This window comes from Brachyhypopomus gauderio, unplaced genomic scaffold (assembly GCF_052324685.1).
Source record: "Brachyhypopomus gauderio isolate BG-103 unplaced genomic scaffold, BGAUD_0.2 sc97, whole genome shotgun sequence".
Classification (NCBI taxonomy): domain Eukaryota; kingdom Metazoa; phylum Chordata; class Actinopteri; order Gymnotiformes; family Hypopomidae; genus Brachyhypopomus; species Brachyhypopomus gauderio.
The window spans coordinates 295,324-322,502 of record NW_027506918.1 but is presented as its reverse complement, the minus strand read 5'-3'; the positions used below and the strand labels follow the sequence as shown (position 1 = coordinate 322,502).

Here is a 27,179-nt window from a genome sequence, read left to right as displayed (position 1 = left end):
ACAAGGACACGAACAGGTACACACATAGGAACGGGACCAACACAAAACCAGGGACGCAAGACGGGAGCAAGGGAAGCAAGGGAAACATGGGCAACGAAACATGAGAGGCACAGGGTCCATGCCCACTAGAGGGCAGTACAGTCTCCGGGGTAACAGATGTGGCCGGCTGGCGGGCAGCGGGAGCAGGCGTGGCCGGCTGGCGGGCAGCGGGAACAGGCGTGGCCGGCTGGCGGGCAGCGGGAACAGGGGAGGCCGGGTGGCGGGCCGCAGGGACGGCACGACGGGATGCAGGGCTGACGTCATCAGAGGGCGAGATGGCTGGGCAGGGGGCGAAGCCGCCATGCAGACGCCATCTGGACGCGGATCCACCATGCAGACACCATCGGGAGGCGGGGCCGCCGAGCAGACGCCATCAGGAGGCGGGTCCGCCGAGCAGACGCTATCGGGAGGCGGGGCCGCCGAGTAGACTCAGTCATCGGGGGGCGTGGTCACCGGAACGCAGTCATCGGGGGGGCGTGGCCACCGGAACGCAGTCATCGGGAGGCGTGGACAACCCCCTCCGGGTCGCGGGAACAGGAGGCAGGGGTGCCAGGGTCCCCGAGACGACGTCGTCTGGAGCCGGGACCAACGGGCTGACGTCCTCAGGAGGCGGGAACAACGGGCTGATGTCCTCAGGGGGGCGTGACCGCCACACCGACGTCATCGGGGGGCGGGGCCTCCCGGCTGACGTGGCCACTACTCCCCCCAAAAAATTCTCAGGTCCTCTTCCACGGGGTCCTGGGCGAGCATGGCAGAACACACAGACACACAAGCTCCTCGGTTGCTCTCTCTGTGATGGCGCCGCCTCCCTCGAGGCGTCGGGAGCTCGCAGTGGTCATAGAGAGCAAACCGAGGGTTAAGCAAACGCTCATCTGTGCACTCAAAGCAGACACACAGCGCGCGATAGGAGTCTCGTCGCAAAAGCCAGTCGAAACTGAAAGCGGCTGCGCTTTCTTCGGTCTGCGACGAGACTTCCTTGTTCCCACTGCGCCAGGGGTATTCCTGTCTCTGGTTTGTTCGAACTGTAATACCGGAGAGTCGAACCGAATTAAACCAGCCAACATCTCATTACAGCGAACGGACTTACCAGAGTCCCGCTCTCTCGCTGTGTCCTTGCATGGTCGGATATTATGTAACGCAGCATGAGCTGCGGAGCGAGGGGACGGACACAAATGCTGAGACTAGCGAGATTTATTAAAGGGCATACCATCATCGGAGTCCGAGAAGCAGTCAGGGGTCCTAACAGGAGGGCAGTCCGAATAACATGCATACACGGGCATAACGAAACCAGGGAAACACTGACAAGGCAGGGAGAAACAGGAAACACGAGAAACAGGCGATAAGCAAACAAAACTTGAACGTATCACGAAACAACCAAGAACAACCAAGAATATCCGACGAAGGACATGGGAGACTCAGGGGCTAATATACACAGAACTGAAAACAAGGAAAAGGTGATGACAATGAAACAGGGGCGTGGTAGATAATAGGGAATCACGGAGACAAACGAGCAGGGCGGGGTGAACGGGCAAGGAACACCGACACGAGGGAACCCGGAGTGACTGCTAAGGAAGGGGGGCGCGGCCATACGTGACAGGGAAAGAAAGAAATTTTAATCTTGTATATAATTAGTGTCATTTAATCCCATGCATGCAGCTCAGACTGAGAATTTACATCAGTCTTAATCAGCATGAGATTTCTCTTTCTCCTTCCAAAGTATACTGCTCACCATAGCTATAGTAAAATCGGGTAACCATACTATTAGGTATGTTAATGCATGATTTTCTGACCCAGTTTACAAAGTTATTTAGTAGTACCCAATTTTATTTGAGTATCCAGTTGTGTTGTGCTGTAATGTGCTCCAAGCCCCTTACAGTTCAGTGTGACACTGAAAGCTACAGGAGGTTATAGGCATTAACACTAGAGCTCCTAGAGAAGCGAAAAATTTCACAGGGCTTGGTAGGGTCCATGTAGCCCACTCCCCTGCTGTGAAGGGATTAACGCCCATTGTCTTGGTAATACGGTGGAAGCGGCTCACCCCCAGCTCATACGCCAGCCAAAGCACAAGCTGGCTCACCCCCAAGCTCATATGACCAAAACACCAAACGTGATACTTCACGAAAAAGTTGAAGTTACAAGCAGACTGTATGTTACCGATACTACAACAAACGGCAGAAAATTTGTAGACTCGTGTTTCAAAAGTTACAATTCAATCGCACGTAGAGACGACAGTTTCTCTAATGAGTCCCGTCAAACAATAAAAATAAATAAAATTGTTTGAATCTTGCTCTTTGTATATTTCATATACTATACTATATAATATTTGTTGTAATCAAACACTTTCTGTTTCCGCGTTTGAATTCGCGTTTGAAAAGCTAAGAAATTATATGGCGCAATTAGCTTGATGCTAATGTTATATAGGAAATCCCATATCATTGCTAGCGAAAATTAGCATGGTCGCGTTGCATCACTGCATCACTGATAAATGTTGTGATCTAAACAGCAGGCTGGAAAAGGAGAGGAAAAGACAGGAAAACAAATTCATGTGCTTTCTATCTATCTATCTATCTATCTATCTATCTATCTATCTATATTTGTGTTAGAAGCATTTGATAGAAGCATTTGTGTTTCTGCTTGTTTGTGATCTAAACAGCAGGCTTGAATCTTGCTCTTTGTACATTTCTTATACTATCTATCTATCTATCTATCTATCTATCTATATATCTATCTATCTATCTATATTTGTGTTAGAAGCATTTGATAGAAGCATTTGTTTCTGCTTGTTTGTGATCTAAACAGCATGCTTGAATCTTGCTCTTTGTACATTTCTTATCTCTCTATCTATCTATCTATCTATCTATCTATCTATCTATCTATCTATCTATCTATATTTGTGTTAGAAGCATTTGATAGAAGCATTTGTGTTTCTGCTTGTTTGTGATCTAAACAGCAGGCTTGAATCTTGCTCTTTGTACATTTCTTATACTACCTCTCTATCTATCTCTAAACAAGCCATGAATATGGACATTAATGATTTTACTTTTACTGCTACTGTTTGTGGTTCAGATGACAAAAATATTGCTTATTACTTAATCATTCTACTTTCAGATTGGATTGATTGTTGGTATTAGCCTAATGTAATTTATCATTATTTACATTGTTGTTGTACACTATTTTGGAAAATGTGAGGAACAGACAATCTTTAATAGGGTGGAACCAAGATGATGTTTAAGTGCATCCAGAGGCACTTCAAAATGGGCCCAGTTATCAATTAAACATAGTTTTTTCTGAACACCATTGAGGCTTCTGGCAGTTTAACCAAATTCTGACCAGATGATTGTCAGGAATAACATATGATCTCCATGCAGATGTGGTTCACCTGCTACTCATCGCCCCTCCCCCTTTGCAACTATTTAAGCTTTGTTGTGATTTTGGGTTTATTTTTGCTTAGCAATAGCATTAGCTACAATAATATTTTGCTTACCATTAACATAATATAGTAATTGAATATAGCTGCTGCATTAGATGTGTTTAAGCTGTGAACCCTAAGAAGGGCCTTGGGAAATCATGATGTGTAAGGAGTTTCACAGGGAAGATGACCCGGTCAACGGGAAGTTGAGGACCAGTGTTAGACTGATAAAGGAGAAGTACAACATACCGGTGTATGACCGCATCCCTTTGAACAGATATTCTAATATGTTGAAACAAATGGAAAAGTCATGTCTGCTTGAACAGCAAAATCATGTTTACTCGAATAACAATACCATGTAAGGTATAGAAGAAGATCTGAGCGTTTGGGGGCGGAGAAATCGTGTATAAAGACGGCATGTACAAACACTTGTTTGGTCTCTCTGATGTAAATGTTAGGATGTGAGATCCCCAGAGATATCTCTCTTTTAATTAAAGGCCTTTTTGGTATTGCTATAATTTTGGTATGGTTGTTCCTGCTATCTCCTTCCCATCAAACGAACGCGCTGGGCTAAAGTGGTAGATAGAAGTTTAAAGCCCTCAACAATTGGTGACCTTCCGACGTGATGGGAAGAGAGATTTTTGGAACACGTCTTCTAAAATACCGTTAGTTCGTCCGAGCCGGTTCAATTAAAGGTAAAGCAGTAGCTATACCTGTTACAACAAAATTTCTGCACATTTGTATAATTCCAAATTGTGATGAACTAATGGTGTTTGGTCGATGCTAAATTAAATAGCAATTTTTTAATTTTTATTATCTTTTTTGGTTTGGTTTAAAAGGTAAAATATATGGTTTAAAAGGAAAAAGCGTTTCAGTCCCTAAAAGGAAAAATAGGGTTAGAGTCCCTACCGGCCTAATAAGTGTTTCTTTGTTTCCTGGGGTTTGGCAAACCCTCCCGTTTGCCTGACGAGGCGACGGTAAGACCGAACGGCGTTCTCGAGTCAGCTGGGTCACGGGCGTCCTGGGGGCTTGAGGTACCCCCAAAAATCGCCCAGTTTCGGACCAAGAACCTGTATTGATTGAGGGTGGTAAACCTTACGGTGTCAACAGAACCCTCAGTCTAGTACAGGGGTGGCCAACCCGCGGCTCGCGAGCCGCATGCGGCTCTTTGCCTGGTTTCATGCGGCTCCCCAGCCGGTCCGCGGGCTCACCTGCACAAACGGAGCGACACACTGCTACATTTTCGTGGTGCGCGGTTAGTTTACAAGCCTAGCGAGCCGCTAATACTTTTTAAACCGGCATAGTGGAAAACACGCATTTGACTGTCTTCACAGCTAATAATTTACACTCGCCCGGTAATGCCCACAGCTTCCCCACAGGAGAGTGCCACCAAAACTCAGGGACAAGTAAAAGGAATCTATTCAGTGGTTAATGTAGAAACAAGAACAGTCCAAATAGTTAAAACCCCCAATAAAGAGTGTAAAAAACCCATGTCCCAAATAGTTAAAACCCCCAATAAAGAGTGTAAAAAAACCCATGCAAATTCAGTCATTCGACAAGATGAGAGCAAAAAGGGAGGGGGGAGAACTGTGACCAATGAGGAAGTGAGGAAGTCTGAGCACTCTGGAGAGACTGACAGAGAGGAAGTGGTGAACAACATTATAACACACTGCACACAGAAGACAGGCAGGCGAGCAGAGGTAAAAAATAAATAAATAAATAAATAAAAACGTGCTAATCCTGCTAAAGGAATTAAACTAGGAAAGACAGAGAAGGGAGTTAAGGGACCAAGAAAAAGGGAAATAGACAATAAAAGTAAGTCAGGCCGTGGGGTAAAGTGTTAACTGCATGTTAGAAGGGACTGGGTGGAGATAGTTATAGATAGCGCACACACCGAGATAAGCGAAGTGAGTAAGTGACGTAGACATGCCAGAGTGAAACGGTGATGTATTTGGCAAGTAAAACTAGATAAGTTGACAGCAGGAAAGATATTGGCTTTGGGAGACTTTGTTGATGCACTTTGTCATACATTTGACTTTGTCATACATTCATTGTATAGTTCTGCCTTCATTTGCCATCTCAGCTGTTTCTAGATTATATCTCATTATTGTCTGGGATTTAGTTCCTGGTTTTATATGTTCTGATCGTGGGTTATTGTGTTTGTGATCTTGTGTTTTTCCCTCTGTTACTCTGGTCAGTTGGGTCATAAGTTTGTTTAGGTAAATGTTTAGAAGCTTTGCGGGCATTGGATTTTTACTGGTTCATCTAGCCTCCTTGTTCTTAGTTTGTTTTGATGTCTGGTTATTACTGAAAGTATGATAGATGTTCATGAATTATTAGTGTTTGCATCTGCCTGTCTAGCAGTTTTGTCTTCGGTTTAGGTTACTACATGTTCAGTCTGGTTTTGTTACTAAGGTTCTGTTTTGTTTCTGTATCGCTAGTTGCTTTAGTTCCTATGTTGTTTTCCTAAAAGTTAACTAAACTCAAAAGTTTTGCTGTAACCGATTACCTAAGAAATGTTAAGTTCATGTAATATAATTTTTAAGTACAGTTAACTTAAAAAAAAAAAAAAAAAACTTTAAATAAAATATATAAGTTTAGGAAAATCTTAATTTTTAAGATATATATATATATATATATACATATTTAAGTACTGCATACTACAATACTTTTAGTAATAATTATATAATAATAGAATTTTTCATTTTTGTGGCATTTGGCAGACACTCGTGTCCAGAGCTACTTACATTTTATCTCAGGTGAGCAACTGAGGGTTGGGGCACCTCAGGGGCACCTCAGTCATGGCTTCAGGTCTGGGAATCGAAACTTAAAACATAACAAAAAGTTAAGACAGCGCAAAACCTTAATGCTGGGTTTACAGTGTAGTTTTCCCGCACCAGCCGCACTGTCCACCATGTTTGTTCAAAAATCACAGTATGCTAATTAGATGGTTTTAACCAATAGGCATGCAGGAGCGCATTGTGTCAGACGCTCGGCAAATATTAAATGAAAAACAATGAGTTTAGTGATTGTCTTCACTTGAAAATGTTGAGCTTATTGAGATTAAAACTTGAATATCGTTGTATGAACTTTAATGTTTTAAGCCGTTTGAACTGTTTTGCAGTTTTGCTTACAAATAGAATAATTGTAATGAGTTCACCACACTGTCAGGGATTACAGTGTGAAGTTACTGTTTAAGTTAAGTGCTTTTCAGTATGCAGCAAGCACAACTCACCTGCTACATGAAGTACCCCTCACTAGACATAATGGAGCATTAGGTGAGGCCCTCTGTTAAATGGCCAGTACGTGCAGCATCCGCCATTTCTAGTCACATGGTTGGATAAGTCAACTCCCACAAGTTATCTGAGCCAAGCAGCATACATCTGGGTGTCCCAAACTGGTATACACCCAGGGTCCCAACGCTCACACATTAACTGGTTTAGAAAAGTGTGTACGCAAGCAGTGTACGCGTACAGGGGCCCGCCCCAGACTCCTCAATATGTTCCCTATCTGCAACAGGGGTGGGATTACCCACCAATGAGATTTAACTCAAGTTTAAGAGGGAGGGGTTAGGCAAGGGGCAGGGGTGGTCAGGGTTGTCCTGGCAACTGTGGTCGTGGCATGTTGGGTGGATATTTCTTTGTGGGCAGGAGTGTCATTGGTCGAGGGAGTGTCCTCAGAACGCCATTGGACAAGGGAGGTCCAGAAGTCCGTATGTACCAGCACCAAACCCTTCAGTGGCCGACACGAGGGAACCCGGAGTGACTGCTAAGGAAGGGGGGTGCGGCCATACGTGACAGGGAAAGAAAGAAATTTTAATCTTGTATATAATTAGTGTCATTTAATCCCATGCATGCAGCTCAGACTGAGAATTTACATCAGTCTTAATCAGCATGAGATTTCTCTTTCTCCTTCCAAAGTATACTGCTCATCATAGCTATAGTAAAATCGGGTAACCATACTATTAGGTATGTTAATGCATGATTTTCTGACCCAGTTTACAAAGTTATTTAGTAGTACCCAATTTTATTTGAGTATCCAGTTGTGTTGTGCTGTAATGTGCTCCAAGCCCCTTACAGTTCAGTGTGACACTGAAAGCTACAGGAGGTTATAGGCATTAAACTATTAGTTTATACGTAATCTTAAGAAGGGCCTCACAAGGGGCCATATAGCATATTGTTGCATCAGAGAACAGTTTGGTCTATAGGGAGTGAAGTGTCTGTAGAATATGTTCTATACTGATAAGCTCCACAGAAGGTCACTTGCACCAACTGCCTGTAAGGACACCCTATTAGGTTGGGACACAGTGGACATGAAATAATGCAGAGTCATGCATATACGTAGAGAACTCTAACTATGACCATGCAAGTGGACTGAAGGGGTGTGGCCATAGTATATAAACCTGCTTGTTACCAGTTTACTTCGGATCTCTCTGATGTAAATGAGAATTGTTTGGAATGTGGGAGATCCCCAGAGATATCTCTGTTTTAATAAAGGCCTTTTTGGTATTGCTATAATTTTGGTATGTTGTTCCTACTATCTCTTTTGCATCAAACGAACACGCTGGGCTAAAGTGGTTGATAGAAGTTAAAGCCCCAACAGGTTCTGACCCGCAGGAGAAAGAGAGATCATATTACACCTGCACTCCACTCACTGCACTGGTTACCTGTCAGCTTTAGAATAGATTTTAAGGTTGTAGTCATGGTTTTTAAATGTCTTCATGGTCTTGCTCCTCTTTACCTCAGTGAAATGATGGTTAGATATGTTCCAGTCAGGTCTCTGAGGTCTTCAAACAGTAATCTACTGGTGATTCCTAAAATCTGATTAAAGATTGGCGAGGGTGATTTTAGACACTATGGCCCAAAGCTCTGGAACTCTCTGAGAAGCATTTCATTCCTAAACAGCTTTAAGAAGAGTCTCAAAACCTTCCTGTTTTGATCTGCTTTTAGTTAAGAAACCCTAAATCTGAAATCCCTAAATCATCATTATTTACGTTATTCACTTTATTACATTATTTTATTGTTTGTTTCCTTTTTATCTTTATTTCTCTTTTCCTTTTGTCTCCTTATCTTTGCTTCCTTTTAATGGTTCTTTTTTATTTATTCTGTAAAGCACTTTGAGTTGCATGTATGTATGAAAGGTGCTTTACAAATAAAGGTTATTATTATTGTATAATTGTAATACACACAGACTGAGTTGAGGTTTTCGTGATCAGTAATTATTAATTCTTAGTGGACTACTGCTCCCTAGTGAGAACAAACTACCAACTACAAACCTCATTTGTTATCTCCTACACCACATATGTCAAAGTCAAGGCCCGCGGGCCAGATTCGGCCCGCGAATTGATTATCTATGGCCCCCTGGATGATATTTAATTACTATTAGAACCGGCCCGCAGGCCACAGCCGCCCGATGGTGTTTTGCACCCACAAACACTACATTCCCCACAATGCAACGGTAGCTCGCGAAATCACTGCAGCGCACACAAGCGGCGAGGGTCTGCGCGGCGAAAATGACGTAATCGCAGTGGCTGCGCCCGTGCGCGAGGGTGTCGCATGCTGTCGATTCGCAAGGTCGTGCACCTCTCGAATTTTGTAACTTCGCGCACCAGTTAAACTTAATTAAGTTAAATATTTATACATATAGTCGAAATAATTCGCTTTTTTATTCACATTATTTAATGGTTGTTTATTTTCAAAACGCCCAATCTTAACGTCTTCACATTCTCTCATGTTTCGTCCTGGAATTACAAGAGGCTCGTATTTGTTAACGTAATACAAGAGAACTGTTCAGTCAGACAGATATTTGTTGTGAAACGAAGTAGTTACAATTTCAAGCATTTTCAAGTACTTTAGCCTAAATTCCAGCACTTTTCAAACCTTTATTACTTTATTCATTTAATATCCAGGACATGTTTTCTTTGAAGGAAGTTTGTTTTTATCTGTTTGCTTGTTGAAAAATGTTTTGACTTGAAATTACTGACAGATCCATAAGAAAATATTGCTTTATTCATTTAAGCATTAAATAATATACACTGTATTAGGTCTTGGTTCAATAGGCTATGTGCAATCATTTCAATATGTTTTAATAAACATTGAACCAGTCCGGCCCTCGGCTTGTAGCAAATTTGGTTTTTTGGCCCTCGGTGTATTTGACTTTGACATCCCTGTCCTACACAAACAGCTCCACCCCCCCCCCCCCCCCCCTTACCCATCTGTACAAGGAAATTAACTCTGGTATTTACTTCTTTCTGCTTTATTTCTGAAAGGAGTCTAAACTCCCTCTGCTGGATCAAGGTCTATATTGACTGATTCTCTCCTGTGCTACTGTGTTTATGACAGAAGACCTAAATATGAAAGTGATGTTTGGGCAAAAGGAGACATTACAGACTGTAACTAAACTGTAAAAACTAAGGCAGTGTTAGCTGATGTTGCCCTGATTCAATAATGTTTGTGAACTGGCGCCATCTGGTGGAATTATCGTAAAGGTTTTCATCTTTTTGACTTCTTTACACAGTCCCCTCCTCCCTGTAAACAGCTGCCCGTTTAAGCAAGTAAACCTTGGACTACCACACCTGTCTTGACTCACGTCTGTCATAAATGTTTAGATAATCTCTATGCTCTGGCATCAACTCCTTAAACTCACTAACCTGGATGAAGAACTACACTTAGACTAAGGAATTGACGTTTGGGCAGAACGATCTATTACAGCAGCTGTTGGAGGAAATGGCTGCTACAAACACTCTGTCAGAAGAAGAGTTTTCATGTCCTGTGTGCTGTGACATCTTCAGGGATCCTGTTTTACTGTCATGTAGCCACAGTGTGTGTAAAACCTGTCTGCAGCAGTTCTGGGAAACCAAGGGATCTCAAGAATGTCCAGTTTGTAGGAAAAGATCTTCTAAATCTGATCCTCCCTGTAATCTTGCACTAAAGAACCTGTGTGAGTCTTTTCTAGAGAGCAGAAGTCAGAGATCTTCAGCAGGGTTTGAGGTTCTCTGCAGTCTGCACAATGAGAAACTCAAAGTCTTCTGTCTGGAGGACCAACAGCCTGTGTGTGTGGTGTGTCAGATTTCAAAGGCACATAAAACTCACGACTGCTGTCCAGTAGATGAAGCTGTGTGTGACTTTAAGGTATGAAACATACTATATATATATTTATCTGTATTATCTGTGTTCCTCCATGGTTTAGATCAGGGGTGGCCAACCTTTCAGACACAAAGAGCCAGAAAAAAAAACTCATTACGACCAGGAGCCACAGGTTATGAATTTAAACAAATATGTGCAAACAAATATCAGTACAACAGCAACCACAACTGATAATGACCATTTCATACCTGTCTTGTAGATAAATTTAGTGAGACTTTTGGCATTCTATGTTTTCCACAATCCTTTTCAAATCTGGTTTGTATTCAGTTGATGCTACTCGAAGCAGTTCTTTCACATGTGTATCAGTAAGAACAGAGCGGTGCTTTGATTTCACATGTTTCAGGGTAGAAAATACTGTTTCACAAACATATGTTGAGCCAAACATTGACAGTAGCTTCAGTGCAGCTTGTTTTACATTGGGATACTTCTCCATAGGAACAATTTTCCAAAAATCCAGGGTTCCTTCACTCAGAACAGACCGGAGTCTGTCATCTTCAAAGAGTTCAATCATCTCCATTTGAGATGCAGCTTCATCTGTCACCAGTGGGGGTTTCAAACAATCAGAATCAGCAGCAAAGGGGTTAACAACCCTTACCAAAAAGAAGTTTATTCAAGTGTACTATGAGTATACTTATTTTTTACTAAAACTGAGGAAGTATACTTGAAGTTGACTTTTTATAAACTATATTTTAGATACTTAATAATAGTATACTGAAGTATACTTGGCTTATACTGAAAAGTATAAACAGAAGTCTAAAACTAAGTACATTCATAGTTAGTCTTAGAATAGTATAGTGAAGTATACTTGGCTTATACTGAAAAGTATAAACAGAAGCCTAAGACTAAGTACATTCATATTTATACTTGTACTTTAGTATACTTTTTACATCTTTTTGCCACAAAGTACTAATACTTACTATATCTAGGGACTTGGACATTTTTTTCAAAATTATTTAATCACATTTAAAATAGTTTAATTAGATGCAGCACAATATAACTAAGAAAAAGATGCCTCAATTGTCAAATTTGATTAAGCCAGTCGAAAGATATTCACATTTAAATCGGCCCTATTTTTTAAATGCAATTGACCTAAAACCTGTGATCAAGAAATATGCGCTAGTTTTAGCATGTGGCTAGTCCGTGTCCACCGTTATCATGGTTCATCGGACCAACACGTTGTCTTGGGACCCTTAAAAAACTACCTTAAACTGTACAGACTGGGATAAAACTTCAGGAAACAATAAACAAGAATATAATGTAACGGTCCACGTAACCATTAATATCTTTTGAACAGTCCCACAATGTTTTTGAACGGTCCAAATGCGAAGTTAAAATTCAAGCAGGCTCAAGAAGAAACAGGAGCACGAAATGCGAATTCTTCTAATGGGATGAGAGAAAGTGGACATTCAATTATGACATATTACCAAAACTCTGGGAAGAACCTCCTAAAACCGATGAAAACAGCGATTTATTTTACCGCGCGCTTGTGATGACTGATTTCGATTTGACAGTGCGACCGGAGAAAAATGGCCGCGGCTCAATCATTATCACGCGGAAATATCCAAGTCCCTACTATATCTTGCTCCAAGTGCATAATAAGGTCAAGTCATAATAGTATAATGCTGGAGTTTAAAATGTTATGTTTATGTTAACATTTTTACAAGCATATGCACAAGTTCTGCTTTACCTGTCACACTACAGCCCCTGACCCCTCCCCTTTGGGCGTGTGTTTATGTTGTCTATGTCTAGTCCTCTGTGGATCTTCATGAATGTGGTTGTGTCTGAGTGTGTTAATTGGTCTCACCTGTGGCTCGTTTCGTGATCATTCGGGGCATATGTGGTTTGTCTATTTAATGTGTGTTCGCGCAGTGTCCCGTGCTCGTCGTTGTCTAAAGCTAGAGATATACTTGCTGTTAACTACGCGTTCGCGTACGCATCATGGCTGCTTCGTGTATCCTGCGTCGGTTTGGCGCGTAGGTCGTGCACGTCCTCCAAAAGTTAACGCGACGCGAACGTTGTCTACGCGAACGCATGGGCAAACAGCAAGTATGTTTCGCGTTAACTTTTGGAGGACGTGCAAGACCTACGCGCCAAACCGACGCAGGATACGCGAAGCAGCCATGATGCGTACGCGAACGTGTAGTTAACAGCAAGTATATCTCTAGCTTAAGTCTACACGTTTCTGTGTGCGTGTTTGGATGTTTATCGTGCGCTATTGCGCAATCACTGTCAATAAACTGAAAGTGACGTCAGTCAAGAGGGATTCTGTGTCTCATATCCTTCACCACGACCCCATCGTCACAATAAGCTTACTTTTAGTATATTAACAGTACAAAATAAAACCTAAATGTAAACTAGTTGTGTACTCAGTTTACTATTCTTACACTTAAAGTATACTTAACAATGTACTTTCATAAACTAAAAACTAGACTAGAAGTATATAACTAGTAAACTAACAGTATACCTGTAAGTTTACTTTTAGTATAGTTGTAGTACAAAATAAAACTTGGACATAAACTAGTTGTGCACTCAAAGTTTACTACTCTCTCACCTAAAGTATACTTAAAAGTATACTTTTATAAACTAAAAAGTGGGCCAATTTAGTCCCAAGAAGTATTGAATTAGTAAACTTACCAGTATACCATTAGTACATTGATATTAGTATACTTACTACATAAGTATATTTCCCAAGTATACTTTAAGTTTACTTAAAAAAAAAAACTTTAAGTATACTTTTTTTTGGTAAGGGAAGGAATGTAATTTGTGGCCTTTTCACTTGTAGCTCATGGAATCTGTCCTCAAAGCTCTGCTGCAGATTTTCAAGTAGAGTTGCATAGTGTGCAGTTCTCCGTTTTAGGACCTCAGCTGCTTGGGCACTTGCATTTGACACAGACGGGAAATGTGTTAGTTCTCCCTTTTTAAGATGAGTTTTAAACAGCTTGAATTGTTAACAAATGCAAATACTGACTGCACTAGATCAGGTATCATCTTTAATTTCCCTTGGAGATCAAGGTTCAGTCTGTCCAAGTGGTGCAGCATGTCCACCAGATAAGCCAGATCTAAAATCCACTGGGGATCAGAGAGCTCAGGATAGTCTTTGTGTTTTTCTTCAAGGAACAACTTGACTTGGTTCAAAAGTCCAAAAAAACGAGATATCACCTTACCTCTCGAAAGCCACCTTACGTTGCAGTGAAGTGGCAAATCACTAGGAAGGTTTTCATCAAGGTCTGCAATGAGATTTCTGAACTGTCTGTGATTAAGGGCATGAGTACGGATAAAGTTGACAATTTCCAGTACGGGTTTCATGACGTGGTCCAAGCTTAGCTTTTTGGACACTAGCTGCTCTTGGTGGATGATGCAGTGAAATGTCCAAAAATCTGGAAAGCGGTCATCAGATTATGTAGCGTCACCGTGGCAACAGACTTTGGCTTTGTCTAGTCACAAGTCTTGTAGCGCGAATTAAGCAGTGACTCAAATACTCAACTTATACTACATATGTGCAACAAAAATAAATAAATAAATGTATATAAATATATATTTTAATGACTAATGGAAGAGCCGCATATGAACGGACAAAGAGCCGCATGTGGCTCGCGAGCCTCGGGTTGGCCACCCCTGGTTTAGATTATTTTGAAATGAATGTTAAATAGGCTAGATTAAACCTGTCAAGGGATGGGATTGGAGAGAATTAAATCAAACCTTCACAGTTATTATATTCAAAGTTTATTTATTCAAAATTAAAATATTAATAACATTTTTAGACACATACTGTAAATATATAGTATTACTATTTTGCAGTAAATGAAACTTGGTCAAAGAGTAAACGTGGCATACTTTTCATTCTTGACATTATTTTGTAATCTTTGTAATCTCCAGTACAGATACAGACACTGAGATTAAATCCTGTAAGACTCGTACTGTCCTCTGCCATTTTTACAGAACAAACTCAAGACCTCACTGGAGCATCTACAGCAGCATCTGAAGGTCTTAAAGGAAGATAAACAAGTCTGTGAGAAAACAGCAGCACACATTAAGGTGAAAGGTCACTCTGAGTTCTGAATGGTGCTGTGATCACTGTCCACGTACACCATAATGAAACACACACATTTGGATAGTTTATATTTCCTCATCATCTCCCATTCCAGTATCAGGCCCAGCACACAGAGAGGCAGATAAAGGAGGAGTTTGAGAAGATCCACCAGTTTCTAAGAGATGAAGAAGCAGCAAGAATAGCTGCACTGAAGGAGGAAGAGGAGCAGAAGAGTCACATGATGAGGAGGAAGATTGAGGAGATGAGTGGAGAAATAGCATCTCTTTCAGATCAAATCAGAAACACAGAGAAGGAGATGGAAGCTGAGAACATCCCGTTCTTACTAGTAAGAATCACTCAATCTGTCTCTCTCTCACTTAAATACATGTACAAAACATGATAAATGCACCAATGTAAGTGAAAAATAATCACTCACTGGCCATCTTGACACTACTTCACACACACACACACACACACACACACACACACACACACACACACACACACACATAAATGCATAAGTAAAAGGTTTTAACATTTGTTTTGTTGTGTGTGTATGTGTCAGGGTCTTTAGACACATTGATTTTATATCATATAAGGAAAAAGCATATTTGACAGTCATAAAAGAAAATTATAGTTGCATTTCAATTTCTGTCCACAATTGTCACTTTGTTTCCTTCTCAGAATGTGTCATCCACATTGAAACAGTAAGTGATTATTTCTGTTTGATCTCCATATTTTTACACATTGTGATTGTTCTGATAAATTCAGATCTTCAGTATGTGGTCTGTTATTTCAGAAACATGATATATGAAGAAGGAATAAAAATATTATATATTTAGGAATAAAAAACAAATTGATATTGACAGTAACGGGGTGACAGAAGCAGCAGACGTGGATTATGGTGCCATGGAATCTTTAATGTCAATCACATTACAGTGAAATAAAATGTCAATCACAATCGCAGTGAAATAAAACTCAGCCACACACACACAGTGAAATAAAACACAGCCACACACACACAGGGATAGTCAGAGGAAGATAAACACTTAAGGTGTAAAGTTCCTGACTTGGCAGTCAAAGGGCAGCAACAGAAGAAAATACTCGCAGGTTCACTCCCCTACGCTCAAGGAATACACAGAGATGACTGGCAGAACCTGTGGGCTGAAGTAGGAAGTGAGGTGATGACAGACAGGTGTCAGTGATGATGGAGTATGTGGGTGAATTAGAAAGGGGGAGGGGCTGTGTAGAGAAATGTGTGGAATGTGAAGTGGGCGGCTCCCCTGTGGGTCTGACCCCGCCTACCGTGACACTGACCACGTGCAGACATTTAAATACATATTGATGGATTTGATGATTGATGAAAGATTTCACATTACTTTTAATGTTAAATACTTTGAATAAGATAAATAATAATATATTATATATTTAAATAATATAATCTTTTATCACAGTTAAAATATAGTGAAATTTTGATTGTTGGGGATTTAAATAATTGGCTTACACCTGCTTCTGATGCACTGAAAAGTCATTGTCATCTTTTAAATCTTACTCAGTAGATTGAATCTCATACAAGAATTAATTTAAAGATTGTGGAAAAATCATCACTCATTGATTTGGTTCTAACAAATATGCCTTCAGTCGGAGTTTAAAAAAAAACATAGTACTACTACAGCCACCACAAAAGTCTTAAATGATATTATTGAAGCTCTTGACCATAAGCACTGCTGTTTTGCAATTTTTATTGATTTTACAAAGGCATTTGATACTGTTGACTACTCTATTTTAACTGACCAACTCTCGGAAATTGGCTTTTCAGAACGGACTGTAGGTTGTTTCAAAAACTACTCAAAGAGTTCAGTTAGAGGATAATGCTTCTGAAGAGCTCCAGCTCTACAAAGGAGTTCCACAGGGATCCATCCTTGGTCCTTTACATTTCACCCTCTATATAAGTAACATTGACCAAAATATTCAAAATGCCAAATTACATTTGTATGCAGATGATAGTTATTTACTGTTCAGCACCAAACTCTGCAAAGTCTTTTCAATATCTGCAGTCAGCTTTTGATCAAATACAAGATCAATTATATCACATGCGTTTTGTATTAAATGCTGGAAAAACTAAACTTGTGCTTTTCTTTAAGTCAAAAGCACAAAAGCACATTTTGTATTAAATGCTGGAAAAACTAAACTTGTGTTTTTCTTTAAGTCAAAAGCACAAACAGCTAAGGTGTCTGCACTGTCAGGGCTGACCCCGGAATGGCTCCTCCTGTCGCCACAGGAGGAGACTCACGAGCCAGTGCTCGCTCCCGAGCCAACACTCGTTTGTGGACCAGCGCTCGCGCACAGACCAGCATTAGTTCGCGAATGCGTTCGCAAACACGCAATCAGCAATGATGACCTGCAGCTGTTCGCCTCCCTATTTAAGGAGGACGGCTGCAGAGTCTCATTGCTGAGTTGATTGTTGCCGTCTCTACGTGCTTTTCAGCCAGCCTTCTCCTTGCGTTCTATGTTTCCTCATTGCACTTACCTTATTCGCTGTTTTCCCTGTCGTTTCCGAGTTCGCTCACCCATCTGTGTGGTCTCACGCTCCACGTGGCGTTGTTATGGCGTGGAGCTGACGAACACCGGTTGCTCACGTTCGTCGACTCCGGGTTTCTCCCTTGCGGTACCCGAGTGGAAGGCTATGGAGGCCTACATGAAGGAGTCCCTGGCTGCAGGACTCATTCAGCCGTCTACCTCCCCTGCCGGTGCAGGGTTTTTCTTCGTTGGTAAGAAAGATGGGGGCCTAAGGCCCTGTATAGATTACAGGGGCCTAAATAAAATAATGGTAAAAGACCATCATCCTTTGCCTCTAATGGCCACTGCCTTCGAGGCTTTGCAGCAGGCTACTATATTCACCAAGTTAGACTTACGTAGTGCCTATAACTTGGTCCGAGTACGGGAAGGCGACGAATAGAAAACCGCCTTTATCACGTCATCAGGGCATTATGAATACCTCGTTATGCCGTTCGGCCTCATGAACGCCCTGGCAGTTTTTCAGAGGTTCATAAATGAAGTACTGCGGGAAGCGCTAGACCGTTATACGTTCGTCTATTTGGATGACATATTGATTTATAGCCGGTCTCGCCAGGAACATACTAAACATGTATGTTGGATTCTCAAACTGCTATTGGAGAACCACTTGTATGTCAAGTTGGAGAAGTCTGTTTTCCATGTAGAAGAAGTGTCATTCTTGGGGTTCAGGGTAGCCCAGAATAGGTTGGGCATGGACCCTACCAAAACCCGGGCAGTGGCTCAATGGCCTAACCCCACATCGCTGCGTCAGGTCCAGCATTTCTTGGGGTTTTTTAAAGAATTACAGTGTGGTGGGCGGGCCGCTCATTGAACTGACAAAACGGTCCGTTCAACTGGTCTCCCGAAGCACAGCCCGCCTTCGACGCTCTCAAAGCGCTTTTTGTCTCTGCCCCCGTTCTCAGTATACCTGACCCTGATCTCACGTTCGTGGTGGAGGTTGACGCCTCCGACGAGGGAGTCGGGCGGTGTTGTCACAGAGGACAGGAACCCCGTCCAAACTCCATCCCTGTGCCTACTATTCCCACTGACTAATGCCTGCCGAGCGGAACTATGATAAGGAGCTTCTGGCCATAAAGATGGCCTTAGAGGAATGGCGGCACTGGTTGGAGGGGGCCAAACATCCTTTTCTGGTTTGGACCGACCACAATAACCTGGCCTACCTCCAACAGGCCAGACGGCTGAACCCCAGACAGACCAGGTGGTCCCTGTTCTTTGGCCGGTTTGACTTCACCCTCTCCTACCGGCCAGGGTCAAAAAACATCAAACCGGATGCCCTGTCCCGTCAATGTGAGCCGCAGGTATATTGGTATAAGCACTAATTGATAATCTGCCTAATTATTTATCCTGTCTTTTGAATAAAAAGGCAGGGTTTGCTCAGTCTTCGTACCTAGAGCTGGAACAGAGCTGGGATAGACTGCCTTTAGCTTTGCTGCTCCATACACATGGAACCTGTTACAGATGGATATAAAAATCAAGGACATTGTTTCTTTGAGTGGATTTAAGACCCCGATAAGAGAAGTCGGGTCTAGATCATCTGTGTGTGTGTGTGTGTGTGTGTGTGTGTGTGTGTGTGTGTGTGTGTGTGTGTGTGTGTTACGACTACTCTAGGCAATAGCCCTAACAGACAAAGGATATGGAGAGACAGTGATAGGGATAGTGAAAAGATTAGTGTTTTATTTACAATTGCCCAGGGATGTAGCTTCAGGACACAACCCGATGCTCAAAATAATAAGCAATACATCTATAACCAAAACAATATCGACTACCTTACCCAAAGCCTGTTCAATGAAAAGTAAATAAAATACAATAACCTACCCTAACTTCCTATAACAAAACAAAGAGAATGGGATAAACAAAAAGAGCGCCGTAGTCCTTTCTTCCCGTTTGGGCTGTATTAACAGGCTTAAACTGTTTACACGAATATTTATACATATATACACACACATATATACACATACAACATATTATATATATAATATATATATATATATATATATATATATATATATATATTAGTGGTGGGACTTTAACGTGTTAATTTCGATTAATTAATTACAGGAAAATTAACGAACTAAAAAAATTATTTTACGCATTTAACGCATGAGACACTTTTGCACCGTGGAATATTTCTCAGATTATATGGACGCACAATAAGATCATGATGGAGATGACTGAAGAGGCTACGCTGGTGGATGGGAAATTTTAATATAAGAAACTTCCAGATGGAAGTACAAACACAAATATTTGCACTTTATTTCCACCATTATTTGCAAATAAATTCTTTAAAAGTCAGACAAAATTATTTTCTCAATTTTTTTTCACATTTTGTCTCTCATAGTTGAGGTCTACCTATGATGTCAATTACAGGCCTCTCTCATCTTTTTAAGTGGGAGAACTTGCACAATTGGTGACTGACTAAATACTTATTTTCCCCACTGTACATCAGCGACTCGAGATTGGGATACAACATTGCTCAAACAAACCGGGAGGTCAGATCACAGATATTAGCAACTACACACGCAACTACACCAGACACCAAAATGGAGAAAGATTCTCCTCGTCTCACTGCTTTGTGGGTCTTTGAAAGGCGGAACTGTGGGTCTTGGGCAGAAAACAGCCAATCCGCATCAACCAGGAAGAGAGAGTGACATGGTGGGAGGAGAGACACTTCTGGACCTGGAGCGTCAGACACGAACAACGACCAACATTGGTCATAATGTGTGTGTGTGTGTGTGTGTGTGTGTGTGTGTGTGTGTGCGTGCGTGCGTGCGTGCGTGCGTGCGTGTGTGCGTGTGTGCGTGTGTGTGTGTGTTTTAATTGATTTTAAGTAAGATTGTTTGAAATTCTGGAATGTACTTTGCAATGTTGTAATTTGTGCTGCTGCTCGTTCTGTCATGGCCAGGTCTCCCTTGTAAAAGAGATCTTGTATCTCAAGGGACTAACCTGGTTAAATAAAGGCAAAGAAATAAAAATAATAGCTTTATACATTTCCAGAGTTCATCACACCCCAAAGGAACATGAGAAGGTGTCAGGATCTCTGATCAATGTAGCAAAACATCTTTCCAACCTGAAGTTCAGAGTCTGGGAGAGAATGCAGAAGATTCTCCAGTACTGTGAGTTTTGGTGTTCTTTGATTAATTAGAGTAATTCTGTTCTCCTCACAATTAGAACTCTATAGAGAGAGAAACATTAACATTGTGTGTTTGGTACATGAACTATTCCAGTATTAAAGGCTGTATTAGTATAAACAGTGAGGGGGACGACCAGTTGACTGCTGGTCTGAGGAGAGACAGTCAGTCCATGAGGAGATCTACACCACCCACTCTACACCTCTACACCACCCACTCTCCACCTCTACACACCACCCACTCTCCACCTCTACACACCACCCACTCTCCCCTCTACACCACCCACTCTCCACCTCTACACACCACCCACTCTCCACCTCTACACATCACGCACTCTCCCCTCTACACACCACCCACTCTCCACCTCTACACACCACCCACTCTCCACCTCTACACCACCCACTCTCCACCTCTACACACCACCCACTCTCCACCTCTACACACCACCCACTCTCCTCCTCTACACCACCTACTCTCTACCTCTACACACCACCCACTCTCCCACCTCTACACACCACCCACTCTCTCCACCTCTACACACCACCCACTCTCTCCACCTCTACACACCACCCACTCTCCACCTCTATACCACCCACTCTCCCCTCTACACACCACCCACTCTCTCCACCTCTACGCACCACCCACTCTCTCCACCTCTATGCACCACCCACTCTCCCACCTCTACACACCACCCACTCTCCCCTCTACACACCACCCACTCTCCACCTCTACGCACCACCCACTCTCTCCACCTCTACGCACCACCCACTCTCCACCTCTACACCCCCTTGTCTTTACCTCTACACACCACCCACTCTCCACCTCTACGCACCACCCACTCTCTCCACCTCTACGCACCACCCACTCTCCCACCTCTACACACCACCCACTCTCCACCTCTACACACCACCCACTCTCCACCTCTACACACCACCCACTCTCCCCCTCTACACACCACCCACTCTCCCCCTCTACACACCACCCACTCTCCACCTCTACACACCACCCACTCTCCACCTCTACACACCACCCACTCTCCCACCTCTACACACCACCCACTCTCCACCTCTACACCCCCTTGTCTTTACCTCTACACACCACCCACTCTCCACCTCTACACATCACACACTCTCCCCTCTACACACCACCCACTCTCCACCTCTACGCACCACCCACTCTCCACCTCTACACCACCCACTCTCTCCACCTCTACACACCACCCACTCTCCACCTCTACACCACCCACTCTCCACCTCTACACACCACCCACTCTCTCCACCTCTACACACCACCCACTCTCCACCTCTACACCACCTACTCTTTACCTCTACACACCACCCACTCTCCACCTCTACACCACCCACTCTCCACCTCTACACACCACCCACTCTCCACCTCTACACACCACCCACTCTCCACCTCTACACCACCCACTCTACACCTCTACACACCACCCACTCTCCATCTCTACACACCACTCACTCTTCACCTCTACACCACCCACTATGCACCTCTACACCACCCACTCTGCACCTCTACACCACCCACTCTCCCCCTCTACACCACCCACTCTCCACCTCTACACACCACCCACTCACCACCTCTACACCACCCACTCACCACCTCTACACACCACCCACTCTCCCCCTCTACACCACCCACTCTCCACCTCTACACCACCCACTCTCCTCCTCTACACACCACCCACTCTCCACACCACCCACTCTCCCCCTCTACACACCACCCACTAGGGGTCTATAGGAAGTCCGGTACTCAGAGTCTGAGCTCCATGGATCTCCATCTCTGAGGGACCAAGCGTGTCAGCTGAGACCCTCCCTTATCTTTGTGTGTCTGTGTCCTTGTCATCATATTTGAGTCTGTGTCTTTTCCTGTCTGTATCCCTGTGACCGTCTTTGTGTCTTTTCCTGACTGTGACTATATCACCATATTTGTGTCTGTCTGTCCCTCTCTATGTCCCTGTCTTTGTGTCTGTCCCTGTGTTGTCCTTAGTGTTGTTGCTCCTTCCCATCCGTGTGTCTGTCACTGTGTCTGTCTTTCTCTGTCAGTCAGTGTCTTAGTGATGGCAAAAGTGGGGCTTTTGGGAGATCGAATCAAATGAACCAATTGATTCAGAAAATGATTCAATCTTGTGAAATGATTGAATCATTACACGCCACAGTGACATAGGGGCAGTCATGGCCTGGCGGTTAGGGAACTGGTCTTGTGACCGGAGGGTCGTGGGTTTGATTCCCCGACAGGCCATGACTGAGGTGCCCTTGAGCAAGGCACCTAACCCCAACTGCTCCCCGTGCTAGGGCTGCCCACCGCTCTGGGCACGTGTGATCCACAGCCCCCTAGTAATCACTAGTGTGTGTGTGTTCTGACTGCACAGATGGATTAAAAGCAGAGGACAAATTTCGATTGGGGTGTAAAAATCACAATTGACAAAATATGGCACATTTCATTTCATCTAGTGGGCAACCAGGGCCTAAATCCACAACCTTTTCTTAACAGAAATAGAAGTAATGTGTTTTTATGAAAAATTACATGAAATATTCCCCCATAGCATGTGTCCCTAAATCAATTTTAGTCATGAAAACATCATTTTGCAAAGAACAGGGTTGTTTTAATAATGTCATTAAGATGTATTTTTCATTATGATACACTTGTTAGTCAGTGGATTGATATAGCTGACATTATTAATTTTACATTGCAATGTAGGGAAATGCTTGTGTAATCCTTTATTTATTAAATATTGCAAGTAATCAGCTGTAATTACAAGTAATCTGGAAAGATTCTGATATCAGACAAGCTGCTTGAACTTGAGTGCGGACTAAAACGTGCAAAAAGATTTAAAACGTCTCAAAACTGCGTGACATAACGGAACCCGTTTTTGGAAGAGTCACATGGCTTTTTCCGTAACCGTGATTCAAATGAATTCATACAGTTTGATTCCACGTTTCGAGTTTGACATTACAACTGTGTCTGTGTTGTGTGTGTCGCCCCCTGTTGTTCTGGGGAGAGTGTTGTAGTTGTGGCACATCGGTGGACTCCTCCCTGAAGGATCTGCTCCTGGGGGGTCTGGACACTGTGGTCCTCGTCCTCTGGTCCCATCCTTCAGTCTGGGGACAGTCCACTGGTGTTAGTCACTCTGGGAGTAGCGCCCTTTAGTGGGGGGATCTGTAACGGTATCCACCCATCAATGAGGACACACACTTCAGTACACAGACACTAATAATACACACATGCAGTGTGACAGTATAACAGTAGCACTACACTAGTTAAGAGTTTCATGTGATACATAACGAATCCAAGATATGTAGACATGTATTAATGAATAAAACAGACACATGCAACGCACTGTATGCTGCAGAGTGAGGAGGCAGACACAAACTCTGAGGAGAGCGAGATTTAAGGGAAATTCCAAACTCAGGGTTGAAGAGGGGGGCACGGTTCAGATCTTCGAGGGAGTCCGAACATGAAACATGTAGCGACATACTAAACACAAGGAGTACTCACAAAACCAGGCAGAGAAACAGAACAGGCAGGAACAAATGCTAGAACAGACAAGAGAACAAACCGAGTAAACGAGAATCACAAATACCAGAAAAACAGATCGCAAACTACACAAAATAACCGACAAGGGAAACCCAGAGACTATAAATACACAGAACTAACAAGACACAGTTGGAAACACTATGACATGGGTGTGGCAGACAGAGGGAAACCATGGAAACAGACAAGCAGGGAATACAGACACAAGGAACATGGAACCGGAGCGACAGCTAGAAGAGGGGGGACCAATTTTTTTGGTAACGAGTAATATAACGCGCTACTATTTCCAGTCCACTAATCAGATTAAAGTTACTTATCCAAATAACTGTGCGTTACTTTTTATTTTCCCTAGTAAAATATATATTTGCTTTCTTCTTGACTCAGTTCTACTTTTGCGTCTGACCGTAGCGCTCTACTCCGCACGCGACCCTGTGAGAGCGCGAGCACGTTTTACAAGTCATTTTTTGCAGTGTCCTTCCGTAACGATATGTGGTAGTATAAACACCCTCAAAAACAGGGGAAGGAACATTTACCTGACCAATTTAAATGTTGCTTTGTGTTCCACGTTTGAAAAGTGCTGGAATTTTGGCTAACGTAGCCTACTTGAAAATGCTTTAAATTGTAATGGTATTTAGTTTCACAACAAATAGCTGTCCGACTAAACAGTTCGCTTGTATTACGTTACCAAATAAATGTACAAATAATACCACGCAGCTACACAAACGTAATGTCAGGATATACTGTAGTTGTAACAACTAGGAGAGAGGGCTGAACGCAAGTGCGGACTGAACAATGAATTAAATGACAAAACTGATACATATACACAAAACATACACCAAGAATAATCAAACACCTAACATGAACCAAACAACACTAACAGAAATAGCTAAGTGGACAAGGCTAAATAAAAGCAAACACATCAACAAGCAAAATCACTAGAGAAACCAAAGTCACACAAAGTACATCTAATAGGGAATACAAAATACAAGGAGTACATACAGACACAAAAGACCAAGATACCAAATAGCATACAAACAAGAGATACTTACAATAACCGACAACACAAGAGACTAAACACAAGACTTAAATACACTAACCAACCAAGGGACTCAACAAGACACAGCAGAAAGCAATAACGAGGGGGCAGGGGAGTGAAGACAGACACAACTAGGAAATTTCAAAATAAAAGACAAACAGAAGACATGACCGACAGGAGGGAGGCAGGACTGACAGTAGCGACTACTACTCGTCACGGTGAATTCCCTAACGGACAGGCACTTGGCCACTCAAAGAGTCTTAGCCCTTTAAGTGACACTGGGGGGCGGAGCCTGCGCGCGCCAGAGTTGCATTATCAATAAAGTTTCCCTCCTCTGGATTTTTGGATTAAGCAGTTTCTGCCTCGGTTACCAAACCTGCTTCAATACGTTGTTACTGTTAAAAATGCACTTCCAATAAACTGAGTATTGGAAAAAATTATTTTGCTGCTGAATGTAACTACTAAAGTAACTTGTAATCTAACGTAGTTACTTTTAAAATCAAGTAATCAGTAACGTAACTAAGTTACTTTTAAAAGGAGTAATCAGTAATCAGTAATTGGATTACTTTTTCAAGGTAACTAAGCCATCACTTCCCTCTTATCAACCTACTGCAGCATTTCACTCAGAGTAAAGGGCCTGCAGTCTGTAGATGTGACCTCATCACATAAACACATGAAGAACATGATGATTCATTCTGTTCTCTCTCCTCAGACCCTGTTACTCTGGACCCCAACACTGCACATCCACGCCTCCACCTGTCTGATGATCTCACTACCGTAGAATACAGACTACAGAAATCACTGCTTCCTGATAATCCAGAGAGATTTGATGAGTGGGAGTGTGTCCTGGGCTCTGAGCGCTTTAACTCAGGGACACACTGCTGGGATGTTGATGTTGGAGAGTGTGAATACTGGGTACTGGGTGTAATTAGAGAGTCTGAATGGAGAAAGGGAGAGTCTGTCTGTGAATCACTGTGTAGTCTGTGCTACGATATGAGCACTTTTGAATACTGGACACGCTGCCCAGGACAGACAGATCACTTCTTCACACCTACAGAGAAAGTGCAGAGGGTCAGAGTTCAGCTGGACTGGGACAGGGGGAAAGTGACATTCACTGATCTTCTAACCAGTTCACACCTGTGCACTATAACACACACTTTTACTCACACTGTTTTCCCTTTATTCTATAATTACAGTTCCTCTCCTATGAGGATCTTACCAGCAAAGATATCAGTAACAGTGGAACAGCAAAGTTAATGTTGCCTTGAATTAATCTTCATACATATCGTGAAATAATTGTAGACCAGAGACCTATTACAATACTTTATTAGGGTGTTTTTCATCTATCCATTAGACAGTAAAATGCTGATATTAGTTTAAATAACCATGCTGATTGTATTTTTTTATCAGACTCAGCAGTGTTATATCTGCACCTAAAACTGCTCATATTCTCATATACAGTCATTAAGATTTCAAGCTCCAGTGGTGTGTCATATGATGCTCTATTCTTTTTCACTCTTATCTCCATGAAAAATCCAATTTATCTGTGCTCCATTAAGAATGTCTTTTATAGTTATGCGTGAATGCACTTCTGTCAGGGTCAACCTACTCAGAGTTGATCAACCCTGATTACTTTAACTCTGATCAGGAACTGGGTATCAGGGTAAGTCAATGCAGATTTTAGAGTTTGTTAATTTTAAAGTTTGTTAAGCCGCTTCCTGGTATAACCCCTGGGTTCATGTCCTGGGTAGGGGGGCTGCCTACAGCGTTCATTACAATCACACAAATCACTTTAGCACAGGGGTGTCCAAACTTTTTTCATTGAGGGCCACAAAATAGATATACAGCCTTAACGTTAGTGTATTAAAGTTAGAGAAATCAATTAAAAGTGGTCAAATATTTTATATTGTTGAATATAATTCAATAAATGGTTCTTTACTGATTTATTAAGACAAAGGTTGGTAGCTTTTTTCTCAGAACAGCAGCCTCAGGATTATTCTTGGAAGGTTTACAGTACAGAGAAAAAACACTAAAGGGGAAAATGTTAAGCTCGTTATTTACTTTATTAACATTCATTTGAAATGATTATCAACATTAACATACTGAACTTGACTTAATAACAGGCGTGCATGTAATTTTTGTAAATTATTCTGGTGAGTATTAGCTGCGGTAGGTATGTAAATCTGTAATGTCTGACTCGGCCCTCCCCCTGGTTCATGCTGTTAGTTACTTTGTTTTGTTTAATCATCCGTGGTCATGC

General features: G+C 42.4%; 2 protein-coding genes across 2 annotated transcripts in view; one reads left to right on the top strand and one right to left on the bottom strand.

The window, feature by feature from the left end:
* The window catches only part of LOC143496621 (GTPase IMAP family member 9-like), a 47,381-nt gene extending 41,026 nt beyond the window's left edge, over nucleotides 1-6,355 (bottom strand). The window contains exon 1 of the mRNA XM_076992800.1: nucleotides 6,196-6,355. The gene's annotated coding sequence lies outside the window, so the exon portion shown is untranslated. The remainder of the gene's footprint in view (nucleotides 1-6,195) is intronic.
* On the top strand, nucleotides 5,134-26,865 carry LOC143496618 (E3 ubiquitin-protein ligase TRIM35-like). Its single transcript, XM_076992796.1, has 7 exons — nucleotides 5,134-5,148; nucleotides 9,717-10,578; nucleotides 14,533-14,628; nucleotides 14,739-14,969; nucleotides 15,308-15,330; nucleotides 20,195-20,313; nucleotides 25,632-26,865. Exons 2-7 carry the CDS (start codon nucleotides 10,174-10,176, stop codon nucleotides 26,174-26,176), a joined length of 1,419 nt encoding a protein of 472 aa, XP_076848911.1. The 5' UTR covers nucleotides 5,134-5,148; nucleotides 9,717-10,173; the 3' UTR covers nucleotides 26,177-26,865.
* The last annotated feature ends 314 nt before the right edge of the window (nucleotides 26,866-27,179 follow it).